This window comes from Eumetopias jubatus, unplaced genomic scaffold (genome assembly GCF_037043125.1).
Source record: "Eumetopias jubatus isolate StellerSeaLion01/CBP00866 unplaced genomic scaffold, mEumJub1_p1.0 scaffold_2, whole genome shotgun sequence".
Lineage (NCBI taxonomy): Eukaryota > Metazoa > Chordata > Mammalia > Carnivora > Otariidae > Eumetopias > Eumetopias jubatus.
Genome location: NW_028274808.1, coordinates 177,354,689 through 177,372,258, shown reverse-complemented (window position 1 = coordinate 177,372,258; position 17,570 = coordinate 177,354,689). Strand labels below are relative to the sequence as shown.

General features: G+C 34.3%; 1 protein-coding gene across 1 annotated transcript in view; it reads left to right on the top strand.

Annotated features, from left to right (window-relative positions):
- Positions 1-17,570, top strand: part of PCDH7 (protocadherin 7) — a 406,026-nt gene that overhangs the window by 171,543 nt on the left and 216,913 nt on the right. Inside the window, exon 2 of the mRNA XM_028089455.2 lies at positions 15,218-15,434. Coding sequence (XP_027945256.1) covers positions 15,218-15,434 — 217 coding nt within the window. The remainder of the gene's footprint in view (positions 1-15,217; positions 15,435-17,570) is intronic.

The following is a 17,570-nucleotide window of genomic DNA, read 5'->3' as shown; positions in this document are numbered from 1 at the left end:
TCAGCAGAATGACTCGAGATATATGGGAGAAAAAGAAAGTGAAAGAAAAAAATGGCATAAGAAATGCTCAAAGGAGGAGAAGGTGGTAAAGACATGGTTTTAGTAATTCTTCATGATGCTGCCTAGCGATGACATTATATCTCGGGATTTCCTAGTCCTAAAGGAAGAATTAATATATAATTATATGGAAATAAAGTTATGGATAGCAATATACATTTGAAACATGATGATCAAAAATAGAGCTAATACCAAGCATACAAGACTTAATTGCTAACTGAGCAGCAAAATAGGTCTTACATATCTCATGATAAGTGTAGAAAACTTCATAAAGATGAATTCTCCTGTATCTCTAATGGCATATTGGTCATTCCCATATTAACTAATAAATAAAACTCCATTAGTCATCTTGTTTCTGAATAAAGCCCTAAGAATGGCTGATTTTAATTACAAATTACTTTCTCTAGAATATAATATAGCTTTTAAAACATAACACCCAAGCCATTTTTCCCCAAAGTCAAGAAAGTGAATGATAAGGAGAACTCCTTTTAACTTTTTCTATAATCATTTTCAAAATGTAGGTTATCTACCTCCAAAAGGATTGAGATATTTTATGATAAAACACATAATGAGACTATTAAGATAGAACTAGTACCTCAAAAGCCACATAGAGAGAATAAGAAAATATACCTACCATAGTTAGGCTTATAAATATATGGTAACTGAGCACTGAGATTCCTGGCAGCCAAGGCAAATGGAAAGTAGAATGATTTCCCAGTATTCTTTAGGATCTGAATGAATTGTTAATCCTGCTGGCATAGATACTGAGCCCTATCATAAAATAATTTTGGGATGTAGTCCAAGCATATTTACGCTTTAAGTTTCCCAGGTAATTCAAATATGCAGCAAGAGTAGAGAACAGCTGACCTGTGTAGGACAAGGCAGGAAGGTTTATTGGACTTTAAAAAAAATGACTTAAGCCTATATGGTGAAAGGTGAAGTACCTATCTTTTCCTTTACAAGTGGCTTAAATGTAACAATGAACTACAGGTGATGTCCAGTGGAGTTCAAATCTGAAATTACTGAACTTAAGGAAACTGTGAAATACCCTTATCAGAAGTGGCTGAAATAGTTGACTTTATTCTGCTGAGGACTTGTTTTTGGTGTAGTCCTGGTTTACTTTTAAGTGAGCTCATCTGGGACAAGAACCAGTGCTCTTGTCAATACATGCAGAGGTTTCATTGTCTGTTTATTAACTTCTCGGCATTCTGTCAAGGCCAAGTTATTGCTTGGTGAGTAAGAACCAACCTGTGGATCACTTAGCAACTGTGTCACTATGGACAAGTTACCTCCATGGGCATCAGTTTCCTCATTTACTCCATAGTGTTACTGTGACAATTAAATAAGCTTTGAATGGACACATAATAAGCAATCAAGAAGTGTTAGGGAATTTCAATATGCATTTTTTAAAGATTTATTTATTTTAGAGAAAGTGAGAAAGCACTCACATGAGAGAGCAAATGAGGGAGGGGCAGAGAGAGAGAGAGAGAGTCTTCAAGCAGACTCCCCCACTGAGTGTGGAACCTGATGTGGGGTTTGATTGCATGACCCATGATATCATGACCTGAGCTGAAATCGTGAGTCAGGTGCTGAGCCAACTGAGCCACCCAGGTGCCCCAGTCCCAATCACTATGCATTTTAAGTACACTTTATCAACTAAATCAGTAAGGAGGCTTTGCCTTCTTTCAGCATGTTCCAGAAAATGTCTGCTACCAATTACTGTTTACCCCCTAGAAGCGTCTCTCTTTCTATTGATCAGTTGTTGCAGTATGTAAGTCTCTTGCTCAGCTGTGTTTTACTTCAGGGTTCTCTGTCAAACTGGGCAAAGACAACATGTGCCATCCCTAGTTAATTCACAATCTTCCCATATAAGTAATGGTCATTAAAAACCTGAAGTTTTAATTTTTTAAAGATTTTATTTATTTACTTGCCAGAGAGAGACCATAAACTGGCAGAGTGGCAGGCAGAGGGAGAGGGCGAAGCAGGCTTCCTGCTGAGCAGAGAGCCTGATGCAGAGCTCTATCCCAGAACCCTGGGATCCTGACATGAGCTGAAGGCGGAGACGCTTAACTGACTGAGCCACCCAAGTTTTTAGAGAGAGAGAGAGAGAGAGGTGACAAAACTGTGTTGCTTCTCCCAGAATTTTAGTTAGCACATTATTGTTATTTCTTAATACATAGAATGCATATAATGAGATCCAAGGAGCAGAAGCATTGGTGAGTTAAACACTTTAATATGCTATAATGTATTTTACAAACTATGGGTGCCCAAAGTGTTTTCATTTTGGCCTTCTAAAGTGAAAATTAAGAAATCATTGAAGCAATGTGTACAAAATGGCAATGTATATAAACTTGTGTGGGAGGAAAAAAGTCAGACTTTGAAGAAGAATTAAGGTTAAGAAAAAGCAATAAAAACATTTTATTTTAGATATAGCTCACCAAGTATCTTCCAAATGTGAAATGTAAAAATGCTTTGAAAGCCAAATAGTAGTAGTAATAAAATACGATTGTCCTATAACATTATTGTCTTGTGGACTTGCTTCTTTTTCTCTCCTACTTAAAAATGCCCCTTATCCATAAGCTTAAGAATTCAATTGTATTTTCTCAAGGAAGTGGTAAATGAAATAAGTTGTTCTTGTGGCATGTAATATTAAAATTATATATGGCAAATATTGGACTATTTATGTTACATCCTCAAATTATGGCTAAAAATTAAATTCCTCTATTTCTGACTACTTTCTGTACTATATAAGAATTCCTTTTGAAGCTTCATGTTAGGATCAAGTTGTATCTTCATTTCCCTAAGGAGTCATGAAACACCAACATGCTTATTTATTATTTATCTGGTGAATTATTTCTTTTCTTTCCTCTGAAAAGCTCAAGTTGTTATACAAAGAATTCATCCTCTTAAAAAGTTTCTTTAATACACAAACATGAAATAAAGAGGAAATAAGAAAGAAGGTAGGGGTGCTTGGGTGGCTCAGTTGGTTGGGCGTCTGCCTTCGGCTCAGGTCTTGATCCTGGGGTCCTGGGATCAGGCCCCGCATTGGGTTCCCTGCTTGGCGGAGAGCCTGCTTCTCCCTCCCCCAGCTCATATATGCGTGCTCTCTCTCTCTCTCTCCCTCTCAAATAAATAAATAAATAAAAATCTTAAAAAAAGAAAGAAGGTAGCAGATAAGAGGCAATGTCTACAAATACGGTAACTACAGTTTGGCACCGGTTAGGATTTATTCACTCTTCCTGTGTGGATTACATGTTTTCTTACAAGTTCATGGATTTTTTTAATGCCTCTATCAGCTCCCTAAATCTTTGGCCTATACGCACAATTCTGGGCTCAATTCATCATGATCCTTTATAGAACACTGTACAGTGTAGAATCTGTTACACAGATGAAATCAGATCTTCATTGCAATGGAGAGATTATCATTTGAAGTGGTTTTTCCTCAAATGTATAAGTGGACAGAGACCTAGTCTACTTCATTTTTTAATTTGTTTTGTTTGGTATTGGTGTTTTCACTGTATTCAAAGAATAATAGATACAAAAATAAGGCTAAGAAGATGATTTTAACATGTTTACCCTGACTGAACACTTTCAACATAAAATAGGCAACACGGTATTTTAGTGTTTTATAAAATAAGTATAATTATTAGAATGATGTCTAATTCTCAGTGTCCTATAGGTGGGGTGATCCAGGAATGGAACACCTCGGCACATTTGAGGAGTCTATAACCTCTTTCATAAATGTGAAGCCTAAGCCCAAATGCTTCACTTCTATTTCCTCCCCACCATATGTCAGATTCATGGTTAACTCTCTAAATTTCCTACCACTTCTGTGACAAATTGCCTAAAATTTGGTGGCTTAAAACTATGCTGATTTGTTACTTTATAGTTTTCAAGTTCATAAATCCAAAATGGGCCTCCCTGGGCCAAAAGTCAGGGTGTTGGTAGGTAGTGCTTATTCTGGAAGCACGGGAAGAAAATCTCCCTTCTTTGCCTGTAAGAGCTTCTAGAGGTCACCTGTATGACTTGGCCTGTGGCCCCTTCCTCTCTCTTCAAAACTATCAAAGGTGAGTACGGTTCTCACATGGCATCATTCTCTTCTCCTTTTCTGCCCTTCCTGTCTATTTTTTTAAGAATCTTTGTGATTACATTGGGCCCACCCAGGTAATTCAATATAATCTCTCTATCTTAAGGCCAGTTGATGAGCAATCTTAACTCTATCTGCAATTTTAAATTCCACTTTGTCTGTCAGGTCACTTCTTCACAGGCTCCAGGGATTAGGAGGTGGACATCAGCAGCGTCCATTTCTCTGCCCACCACACACACTTCCACTGATTTTTCTAGAGTCATTTGACTTGTACTGAAGAATGAAAATTACCATATACTGGCCATTGAATACATTTTTCCTTATGGACACTGGTAGTTTCTCTTTCTACCAAAGTGCAGAGAAATAAGATAAAACAAGTAAGCTGCCAGGAATGGCAGGAAACAGAAGGTTCCCCTGTATGGCAGAATAGTCTGGCTCAAGAGTCAGGTTCCAACTCAGTTTAATAATTAAATGCTTAAGTAACACTTCAGAGCTTTACTCCATTTGTCTGTCTTGACTCCTGTCAGACATTTTAATCCATCCAGACCAGTGAAAGCTACTTAAGGGCACAAAATTCCATTCTGTAAAAAAGGAGAAGTAAATGTTTTTAAATGTAAAACATAAGTTTCCTAAACAGATTCACCAGGTGCAGTTTGGGTGAAATGCCTATGGTGGAAAAGGAAAAAAGGAGACAACGATCCAGAGCATCTGTTTGAGTGCCTCTGAAAATGCACATTTTATTTTCATTCACTTCAGTTCAGCAGAATTGAGTTGGGCGCTCCTGAGGCAGGCTTCTCTCTGCGCTTCTAAGCTTCTGTGTATTTTAGGAGGTAGCTGTTGAAAGGCTATTTTTCATCTTTGTTATTGTTGTCTATTTGTTCATTTTTGGTGTTTTAGTAGCTGGAAACCTGGGCAGTTTTCCTGCAGTTCCCCTTGGTTCTTCAGCATTGCTCCCTTGAACTGCTACAGACTAACTCCAACTGCGTGGTATAAGACACAGGTTTATCGACCTCATTCAGCTGCTTCTGGAACTCCATGGGTGTGTAGAGTAGTCATGCAAAGCAACTGAGCGGCATGTGAACTGAGCTTTTGATGATTATCACAATAGCAAAAGAAAAGAAAAAGAAAAAAAGAAACCTCTGCTTGTATTCTGAGTGCTTTTGCATGATTAATCTACACTTACCCAACTGAGCTTAATGCCTGAATTTGCAGCATGTAGATTTTTCAGCACAGTGGTAGGCACAAAGCAAATGCTTAGTAAGTCTTTGTTGGATTGAATGTCATTGTGAAGATAGCATTTTTCTCATTAGTTGCTTGTCAATATTCTCTTTTCCTAACTAGGACTCCCTCTGCTTTCCCACTTCTCTGTGAGTGTAAACATGGAAATTTACAAGGGACTAGGTAGGGTCTCAAATGAAGTGGGAGGTGTAATCCAATCAAGACCCAGCATGCTTTCACCATCCTATTTCCTACCAACCTTGCTAACCTCTGCTATTGGAATCATACATTTGAGAGATGAGTGAGATCTCACAGACTTTAGCACACAGTAGGAGCTCAACATTTTTAAGCTCCTACTTAAAGGGAGAGGGGCAGAGAGAGAGGGAAAAGGAGAGAAGCAGACTCTCCACTGAGCGCAGAGCCCCGCATGGGGCTCAATCCCAGGACCCTGAGATCGTGACCTGAGCTGAAATCAAGAGTTGGAATCTCAACCAACTGAGCCACTTAGGAGCCCTGGAACTCAACATTTTTATGTGGTTCAGTGAAGAAGGAATCACAAAAGAGGTGGTTTCAGAGGATAGGGAAGAATTAGGCAAATATATTACATGGAGCTGACATTTCAAGTGAATGTCTCTACTTTTTTCACAAAAATGGTAAGCCTGAGGGAACCATACCATCTTTGTAACTTTTCATTAAGGTAATTGACTAAAATGTTTGATTGTTATGCATATTTTTGTTCATGATCTTTATTTGATGAGTAAATGCATTCCAAGATGCATTAGTATTTGCCTGCAGTGTTCTAAGGAATTTCTTAATGAGTGAGCAAAGTCTACTTTAAAATCACTGATTTCAACCATTCACTGATCCAACACACCTATCTTCTTACAGTTTCAGAGAATTAAAGAACTGGAAAAGATATTAAATATCATCTGCCATAACTTCTTCGTTTTAATGTTGAGGATGCTAAAGCTAAAAGATTAGTCTTTTCCCCAGATTTCACACTTAATATTGGAGCCAGTACTTGAATCCAATTCTCCTGATTTCCCAGTTCAGAGTTATTTCCAAAAAGGACAAGAAATATCAATACATCTTAATAAGTGACAATTGAATATAAACTATTTTCAAGGCACTGTAATTGAAACAGAGGTATAATGGATAAAGTGTTTATGAGGACTTGAAACACTAGTTGAAAAGTCCACAGTGACATTTAAAAATATTACTACAACAGAAAAGTTGTATTTTTTACATTTAATTTTTTACATTTGCATATGGTTGAAAAAATTTTAAGTAACATTTCACAGAGTGGGAAAATTAAATGAAATTCAAATTTCCGTTTCCATAAATAAAGTATTATTGGAACATGGCCATACTCATTCATTTATGTGTCTTCAGTGGCTCTTTTTGCACTGTAACAGCAGAGTTGGGTGGTTGTGCCAGAGACCTATGACCTACAAAGCCTAAAATATTTACTTTCTGACCCTTTACAGAAAAAGTTTGTTAATCCTGGGCTAGGTTTAATAGAAGTCAGCAAATAGAGCAAAAGATAGGTCAAGCAATTGTGTTGGCAATATGGAGGATCCACAATTTGTTTTTTAGAGCATAATATCTATTTTCAGAGTTTCAGAAAAAATGGTTTGCTTGCATTTACTAAGAATTTTAGGCTTTGGCTCTTCTGCTTCCTGATATTTTTCATTATGGGGGAGAAATAAGAGACCCATTTGAATTTTAAGGCTACAGTAGTTCTTGCAGTAAATACTGAAATTCATTATTTTTTTTTCATTCTCAAAATCAGAATATAATATGACCCATGTAGGGATGGCATGAGGAGAAGTGACAGCATAAGTAAAATAAATAGAACTTTTCCAGTCCATAGTGGCTACTGTTTTAATACCGACAGTCATTGTTCTTTTGCAATATTTAGTATTTTGCAATCTACTGGACTAAGAACCATCAAGTATCATCTGCATTCTTAGTTTTCTGTGGAACAAATAATAATGTCAAACATGAAGTTGCATGCAAGTCAAAAGAAATAAATACAGTTAGCTAACTTCTCTTTCCCTAAATGAGTGTTTTAATTAACTAGTCCAAGTGTTTCAACATGTTTCTTTTTAATATCCTTTCATCTGCTATTGACTTGAAAGAAAGAAAAACTGTTTGAAGTATGGAAAAAACATTGAGATGTGAGCAAAAGAAGATGCCCCTAAAAAGTTTAAAAGACCTGATTAAAGTTTGTTTGAAGGTCCTGCCAGACATACTCCATCTAAAGCACCATGGAATCCTAGATATGTTTGTGCGGTAGCCACTGACGTCAGTTGAAAATGTTTGCAGACTAATCAAGTACCTGTGCCTTTGCAAGAAAAGATCTCACAGTCTTAGATAGATCCTCTTTAAAAATATAATGTAGTGTTCCTTATGAATGCTGCAATGTTCTGCTCCATGACTGTTTCAGTGTTTTATGACTGACAAAGATAGTCATTAGAAGTCTGTTTGATGGACATAACTAAGTGAATTGGAAAAAAAAAAAAAAAAAGCCTTTTCAGCCCATTCAGAAATAATTGACGTGACTGAGACAGCTGTATGTGAGTTCCAGATAAGGAGACGACTTATGAAGAAGCTATTGAAGCTAAAAAGGAAGGTGCAGATTTAAAGTTCTCAATAAAGTTGTCTTTAAGACACAAAGCAGTATTCAATAAGGAAAGAGATTTAACCTGAAGTTCTTTCCACTGGCATCCGTAGGGTCCTATCCGCTTGCAAATAAAATCCCCATAAATGTGGTGTCACTAGGTTATCAGAAATGAACTCCAAGGGGAAAGTTTCTGCACTCTTACCCCAGTGCTATGTTTTTCCTTTTACTGTGTGTAGTGTATATAACAGGATATTCCCAAAGCTCACCTCCATGGTTTTCCCTTTTCTAAAATTGGCCACTGTCGGATCAAAGAAAACACTAAGTGTTTATTGTGTGGGTTTTAACTTGAAGATTTGCTAATGTAGATAGAAGGCAAATATTTTTAAATGTGTCTGATTGTGGGACATCATCTGTGCTTTCATGGTATGGTAGTCACCTTTTTAATCAATCTAACAATTAAGAATGAATAAAAATAAAATTTTATTATTATCCATGTATTTGTGAATATGCATGCGGTCTCTGTTGCTTTTCTTAGAAACTACCAATGGGCTTTCTCATGAAGATTTTTTTTAAATAGGTCACACCTAGTAATGTCATATATATTTGGCAGTGATTGTATTCTGAAAACAGAATAGCATATTAATTAGTTTCAAAATTAATTTTCTCAAAGTTTCAGGTTATAAAGAGTACAAGTTCTTTTGTCAATACTTTCAAAAAGATGTGATTTGATAGGTCTTCAAAATTTTAAAAATAATGAATTTGCAAGATAAAATAAAAATGAGGCAGTTATCATACTTACAGTAAAATTTGACATCAGTTTTCTAGATAGTTAAAATTTTTTTTAGAAAATTGCTTCAATCCTCTCTCTTATGAATGTGAAATGTATTGACTTGACCTCCTTTGAACCTTCTGAATAAGAGCAGGATGAAATTTGGTGGTAGTTCATATTTGAAGTAGAAATTGTGATAACATCTCATGGGACCTGTAAGCCTGTTAGACTGCCTAGGTTTAAGTTTATTGTTTGGTGATTTGTATTATCAATTAAGCAGATATAATTTTATAAAAAAGAATAATGAATCAAATGCTCACCATATTTTCCCCTCTTGAATGCTTTACCCCTTGTAATGTCTTTAGATAACAAGCCTTATTCTATAGCCAAAATGTAGTCTAACTCCTTTCCTCATCAAGCAGGCTATCTTTCTCCTAATCCTAAATTTACTGATATATCAGTTTTAGCATCTGTTCATATTTTCCAGAAAAAAAAGTATCAAAAATATTACTGAGCAAATGTATTTATTGAATGTTACATTGCATACCCCACAGCACCTGACTTAAATCTTTATTTGCTGTGTTTTTCCTTCCCAGTCTGTGAGATTAATTTTATATGGAAATGTTAACTGCATTCACACATCTCTTACCAGGGGCTCATGAGCATTTCCAATGAATAGGGGAGAGAAGAAAGAGGCAGCCACTCTGGGCTCCCCACAGCAGGCGAATAGAAGATAGAAGACATCCCCATTAACACTTCTGCCGATTTCCCACGTGAACTGTAGATTTTCAGAATAAAAAGTGAATAAAATTATACAAGAATGGAGAATGCTTATTCTAAGTCTATAGGACTATAAAGCAATGCCAACTCGGATGTACTTAAATCAGCTGGAGCCTGGGATAACAATGAAGATACACTTAATGCCCCAGGAATTGCATATTATCTGGAGTTACCATTGAATATATTTGTAACAACCTCTAAAATATCTGAAAAGTCCCTATAGTAGGGTATGTCTTCAAGTGAAACTCTTCTCTGTATCATAATAGGCACAAAAAATAGTTGATAAATGCCATTCCAAAATAAGTGACTGTAGAGATATTCATGCCCAATCGATGATTAGATTCAAATACTTTTTGAAAAATTGGTGTCATATGTACATATTTGTTTTACAAATAATTTGAATTTAGAACAATAAAAGCAGTGCATTAACAGGAGAACTAGGCTTGAAATTTCATATGAATTTTTTAAAATTCCATTTAGAAACTTGGTGAGTTACTGAGCCAGCTTTATATTAAAAAACAACAACACTAAAAACAAAAACACAACAGACAAGGAAAACAAAAACAACCTAAAACATAATGGGAGTTATCACTTCAGTTATGTAGCTGTGGCCTGAGGTATGATACCTTTTATACTATAAGTCTTTGAGGGACCTTAAGGATCTTTTTATAAACTATCTCATTATTTCTCAGAGAATTTAAGTTGGTTAGGGGCAGGTATCATTAACTTCATTTTACAGACCTTGAGCCTAAGGCAGAAGAACCAAAGGTCAGCTAACTTGTCTGAGGTCAATAGCGAATCTATAGTGTTGTTTGGAATAAAATTCTTTCCTTTTTCTATTATTTCTAACATACCATTTTTTTCTCATTACACACACACACACCATGCATGCAATCACTCAACATGTTTTACTGTTTACCTTACCTTTGTAATTTTACTTTTAATTTCTTTCTTCATTCTTAGTTTACTTATGTTCTCTGATTTCATTCATTCCCGGTGCACCTTATGTTATGGGGCTTTTTGCTTGTATCTTCAAATATTTACCTTAAAGCAAATGTTTTCTGTAACAATGAAGAAAGATAAAAATGAGCATAAATAAATAAAACTCTTTACACAAATCTTTTTCTTTTTAACTGCAATCCTACTTCTATGTTATGTTTTAAAAATTAGTAGTCTGTCCTCAGTTTCTCCATTTCCCCATATATATATACAAATTGATCTTTTACTTCCTTTGCTCTAATCTCATAGAATTATTCTTCACAATTTAGAGATTTTAAGGTAACAATGACCTTCTAATGGATGAATCCTATGGGCATATGGTAGTCATAATTCTTTTCCATATCTGTGATGCCTTTGATCATAAAGGATTTTCTTTCTTTCCAAAGATGATCTGCTTCTAATCCTTCCAAGTTTCAAAAGTGATCTGGTTTTCTTATCCACCCTCTTTTTTTTTTTTTTTAATCTTTTACTGCTGGCCCCAAATATGGAAACTATAACTGATTCCTCAAAGATATGTTTTCTATCAAAATTCTTTTAGAGGTGTCAACCCACAACTCCTTCTTTTGCAATGCCTACCCTAAATCCTAAGCAGGTTTCATGGCATTTTGTTATATCTGTTTCATTGGAAACCTAATCATATTCTATATCATCTGTTTTTATATACCTATACAATTTTGAATTTCTTAAATTTGTAGAACCATTGTTGGGACATCCTCGAAACCCTGAAACATAGTGAATATAGAACAAATGTAGGTATGGTGAAACAATGTCTAAATTCAAGCAGCCATACATTATAATGGCCTCACTGCCCATTACCGTTGCTGTTTCTCCAAAGCTCACTCTTTCTTGGCATAATTCTCTGCCTCCAACATTTCTTCTTCCTAGTCTTTTGCACAAAATTGTCACATCACATCTTCAATCTCATCCATTCAATTATATCATTCATTTGCTTCCCTAAAATCTTTGAGTACCACTCCCTCTTGTGTATACCTGTCACCCATTTTCCACTCACAATCTTTGGAATTCTTTTCTTGAATACCCCTTTCTTGCATTACTTATTTACTTTTTGAACACATCTTCACAATTTCAAAGTGCTAGAAGGCTGACATTCTTTTCTCATCCTCTTGTGCCTTTTCCTCTTTGAGAAAGACCAGTTTGTTTTTGCATGACAAGAAATCATTTATCACTCTGGACAGAAAAATAGAAAGCTCAGATACCCCAGGTCACTGCAGGTTTTCATGTCCATACTTTTGCATCTCAAGATGGAGTCACGTTTCTAGTTACTCTCCAGGGAAACACAATCCATGAACATTTAAGGGATCACCATACTTCCTGGGACAGTTTGGGGTTTTTTTGACTGCTTTCAGTTGTAGGGTTTCTCCTTCCTCTCTCCTCAATGAAGTCCCTCTTCATTGCCTGGAGGGACTTTACAAGCTATTGATATCCAGTCCCACTTTGAACGCTGATTCATTGGGTTTAAGTTGAAACTGTGTATTGGCTTTGTGTTTTTTCACAAGTTCTCTGGGCCATTCTAAGGTACGTCTAGATTTAAGAATACCTGCTTAAACCACTCTCCTTCAGAGTATCAATAATTAACAAAGTGATAGTTAAATATATAATGCAAATCCATTCTCTCTGTCATGTCACACAGTCAACACTGCTTCACATATCTTATTTAGTCAGCATTTCTGGAATATATGAATAATGTGAATTCTGTATTTTAATTCTCTATCTTCTCAATAGACCCAACCTGATGATGAATGATGGTACATAAACACTTGTCTCTCTGCCCATCAATCTGTCTTTCTATCTCTACTATCTATCATCATCCATCTATCTATCTAGTTTGTATGTCTGATTTTCCATTGGAATCAAAGCTTAACCCTTGCACCAATGGATTTACCTTCAGAATTTAGGATTCTGCACTAATTTGTTCACATTGCCAACTTAAATACTTTGCCAGAAGAATTTTGTTTTTACAAAATTATCAAAATAGAGCTTGAGATAGTAATATAATGCTATTGTATTGTTGAATTCTAATGGAATATTTTTAAATGTGGTTAAAAATGATGGGGTTTTTTCATTATCCATTGTGTGATGCTCTTTATTTGGGATTTTTATTGTGAATTATTTTTGTTTCAACCATTAGGTTATTTTTTTTAAAAAGCTTTTTATACAAAATGAAGCATTCATGAATCTAAATATTTGTTATATAAATAGATCTTAGTATTTTAAATTTGTAATACCTTTTCTTTCATCATTAAATTTAATATGTAACCTAAAATAATTCATGGAAATTAAAATACAATAAATATAGGGTAAGAAATGAAGAAAATGCACAGAATCATAGAAGTTGTAATACAGTACATGATAAAAAGATCATTATTTTATTTTTGACATTTTTCATTGCAAACATAGCCTCTCACCTTTGTGCTGTCCTATTACTACTTTTGGTGGAACCAGCGTTTAATTACAGATTCAGAGTTTCCTACCTTCAGCTAAACATCACCGTCTTTTCTACTTTTATATCAAAATGAAACATTTCTCATAATTTCTTATATACTTTCCTTTGTCAATTTATTAGTACAAATTATATATTTCTGTATTCATTTTGATCTTTCCTCTTGGGTTAATGAAGACTGAGCTAAAAGATTTGAAAATCATTAAAGCAGAATCAAGAACAGCATTTGACCTTCCTTTCTCTCTCTCTTTCTTTACATATATATATTAACATATTGCTATGTCTTGAAGTGATACATTTGAATGACCACTGGAATTCTTTTCTAAATTCAGCATTGTTATTTAAAGCTCATTGTTCAGTAGTATTTACTAAGCATTTTCTTTGTGCAGAACAATGTGGTTTTAGGAAACTACTGGCAGCGTTGTTTCTGAGATGAGACTGAAGAGATCCAGATAATTTGCTGGGAGTGATAAATAGAAAAAAAAATTAAAAGAAAATATATGCACATAAGATAAAACATAGTAAATACAAATTGATTTCTACATTTACTTATATATATGAAACATCATACTATTGTAAAGAAATGTGAGAATTATTACTGAAATAAGAGTAATGTTCCTAGAATTTATTGCCAGTAAATTTGGGGCTGTGATGTGTATACTGTTTGTACTAGAAATATTTCATAATTGTTTTACTACAGTTCCAATTCAGTGAAATATTATAAAGAAGAGAATGTACTTTAAATGTTTTTCCTTTACAATAGGATTCAGCGGTTTTAAAGGTTGATTTTGAAGTAGAATGAATAATAGAATTTTATAAAGTTTGTACAATCCAAATAAGTACATGGAAGGTAAGGTACTGAGTTAAAAATGCCAATAATGGACAATATTCCTGGCCAGTCTTCTGAGACAAGATAAAGGGAAGATTTGCAGAAGCATGTTTGTCTGTAGCAAAACCAATTTATAAATTTGGGGGAAATTCCATAACTGTTTGTAGCTTTTCCTTTAATAATCTACATGTGTAGATTATCCTTAACACTTTAAAAATCATACCGGTGCCAGTTCTGACTAGTAATTTGTACCACTAGTATTCAAGTTATAAAAGGGCAAAAAAGGTTTTTTACCTTTCTTACTATTTTCTGGCAACATTAGTTTTATGCTTTATATTAAAAAGAACCAGTCTGAGTCATATGTTTAAAAAATACATTTATGCCGTTTTCAAATCATGCAAGAGTTCTTGATGGATACAACTATTGCCAAGAATAATCTCGGACAGATATTACAGAACCTTTTTTGTATTTTTTTTCCAATTATTATGTATGTAGCACTATCAATGCATGAGATTAGTTTTTTTCCCTGAATGAGCCTAAAGTTTTTAATTTATTTAGTAGTTACAATAATTTGTAAATTCCATACATAGTAAATCTTCGGTGCAGCCAATTTCAGTATCATAGTAAATTGTGGATAAAAATATGCAACACTTTTAACATATAATTTAAGGACACTACATGATATAAATTTTTGTTTTTGAACAAACTATAAACAGTCATAGTAACGCATACTTTTTGGTTTATTTTCTATTCCCTGGTTAAAGAAATGTTTATCTATTATTTTAATACCACCCTTACAATATCAAGGTCAATAGGTAATATTTCTAATATGACTAAAGTAAGAAATACATTTCTATTTCCCAGCACTGCATCTAAATTCTTATTCATCAGTTGTACCTTTAAGTTTAAATCACCTGCCAGAACACTCATTTTAAAACCATTATATCATATAGACAAAGGTTTTAAAACTGAAGTTTTTATTAAAAATGAATTCTTACGATGATTACTTCAATATTTATTGCCTTCCAAATCGGTGACACTTGTTTTTATAGAGTCTATTTGTGAAAAGCATACTGGAAGTAAAGACTAAGGAATAGAAAAAGGTTGAATATGTGGTACTAACATAGATTTAAATGTGTGTTTTAGTGAAATTGCCGTTTTCTTATCTCTGTTTCAGAAGGTGAATTTTCCAGGTTTTTTTTTTTTTCATAATAAAATCTAAGTTCTAGGACTTGCCTCAGATAATACAGTTGACCAAATAGCTTTCAACATCTCTAAGCATTTTGTATTGAATTAGTAGTCAGTGCTTGATGTATGTAATGTGTGTGTTTTTTAATAAGATCATTTACAATCTTATATTTTAGTGACATTCAGAATCTTTTCTTTTGCAGCCATTTCGTAGAGTGACGTTTTCTGTTGTGAGTCAGCCTCAGGACCCACATCAGGGGTCACTGCAGAGTTGCTATGACAGCGGGCTGGAGGAGTCAGAGACACCAAGCAGTAAGAGTTCATCAGGGCCAAGGCTGGGTGCCCTTCCACTCCCAGAGGACAACTATGAAAGGACCACGCCGGATGGCAGTGTTGGTGAGGCAGAGCATATGGAAAATGGTAGGGGCAAACACAGCATCCACACACATAATCACGCTAGCGAGCCATAATAAGTAGACTCGTGAAGCTCAGTCTAAAACCCAAATAAAATAGCTGACACTAAAACTATTTTACCTAAAAAAAATAAATATTTGCTAAAGGACAGAAATGCCAAATAAAGGAACATAACCTTATAGATAAAATCCACCAAACTTGCACCATCATTTTTAAACAGCCTGTCAGAAATAAACACATTTCCAAATAAATCGGAGTAGTACCTGCTATGAAAACAAACAAACCTAAATTAATTCATAATACCTAAACAGTAGCAACTGAGAAGGGTCTTGTGTTATTGTTTTCTTCTATTCATTTTTGTCATGCAGCTATTTCTTCTACTGTAATTGTTCAGCCTTAGTGAAAGGAGATGACAACAAACACACCTTGCTCTTTCTTTTCCTAGGTATTTATCAAAGCATTTGCGAGCCTCTCCTTTTGAGTGATAGCTGAAATGGAGTCAAACAAGGAGAACAGTGTTATCTTATTCTCCAGAAATGTATTGTAAATACTATTAGAACTCCCCTCTCATTTAAGTATACGTCGTGGTTCTTTGTTTTTTTTTGTTTTTGTTTTTTTGTTTTTTGTTTTTTTTTCTCATTTTTGTGCAAGGGAAACGGAAGAAAGCAAATTTTAGGACTCTAGGTTCCTCTCCTGTTGTGAAATGATTCTCATAAGGGCCACAACAATTGGCCTCCTATACACTTCCTTTTAGGTTATAAAGTTAGATTTCAAATAGTATTTACAAACCTTGTCACGTTGGTTTATGTTCCCCAAAACAATTAAATGATGTATTTTTTTTGGATTTCAGGTTATAAGTAAATGCCTGAGAAGTAGGTTTGTGTGAAATAATGGAATGGTAAAGTTCATACTAAATTTATTATTTTTCAAGTATATAAAGAGATTTGGTTATATGTAGGGGAAGGAAGGGGAACCGCACACATTTCATCTGTAGTGAAAACTCGAAATGGATTTGTCTTTCACCATCCCAACCCCCAAGTGAAATAAGACATCCTAACTTTTTGTTATATACCAGTTTCTTTAGTGATGGTATGCAAATAAAGCATATTAATGCAGGAAAATCTGATTTTTTTCTTGAAGTTTACCTATGAATATTAAAATCCAACCTTAGAGAGTAATAGATATAAATGACCCCAAGTGAAATTATGGCTAAACTAAATCATGTTAAATAATTATTTTTTCACATTGTTATCTGGGTGAGAAGATGCGGTATCAGGGTCAGATGATTGATATCCCCTTTTGATTAATAATCCAGAATTAAAATGGCATTTTGCCTTATGGCTATAAAGGCATGCTTATCTGTGTGTATGGTGGTGTATGCTTACGTGGATGGGAGTTTGATGTGGTTTTTAAGAATTAAGTACTTTTAGTATCTATTTAAATGACTATAAAAATTTTGGTATGAATTGCATTGCTGATGAATATATTTCTAAGGCAAATATGTATGAAATGCTTTGCACAAAAGTAAAAATTAAAATGCTATAATAATATTATACACACACACACCTAGGAAGGCAAGATTGATCTAATTTAAGGACATTCCTATACTTGTGATTACCTTTTGATAATATACTTTTATTTGTGTTTTAAAAAGTATCTCACAATAAACAACATAATGTATAATTAAGGCTTGATTTTTGGATGTCAGCTATATTAACAGAAAGGACTTGTATCATTGGCAATATAATCACATTTTAATATTATTTTTCTGTTTTTCGAGTTTAAGGGGATTCAACACCTTTAAAATAAGTAAAAAATGATGAGTAATAAGCATAATTATATAAGGCAAACACATATTGGTTACTTTTTAGGAAACACACATGGAGAACTTAACAGGTGAGCTTGTTAAGAAACTAGAAAGAATTTGCTAAGAAACATTTTCCAAGTAAGGCTTTTAGTTATTTTTTATAACCGTGTTTTCAGTCTTGTCAACAGCAAAGACTCTCATAATAGAAATGATTTTTCTGATTTTTGTATGTGACTGACACTTGAGATTCAGTTTTATAAAATCAGTTGTCATCTGCTGTGATTCATGTTAGCCCTGATCTATAGGTAAAGACAGAAGGAGATGTGATTCACTTT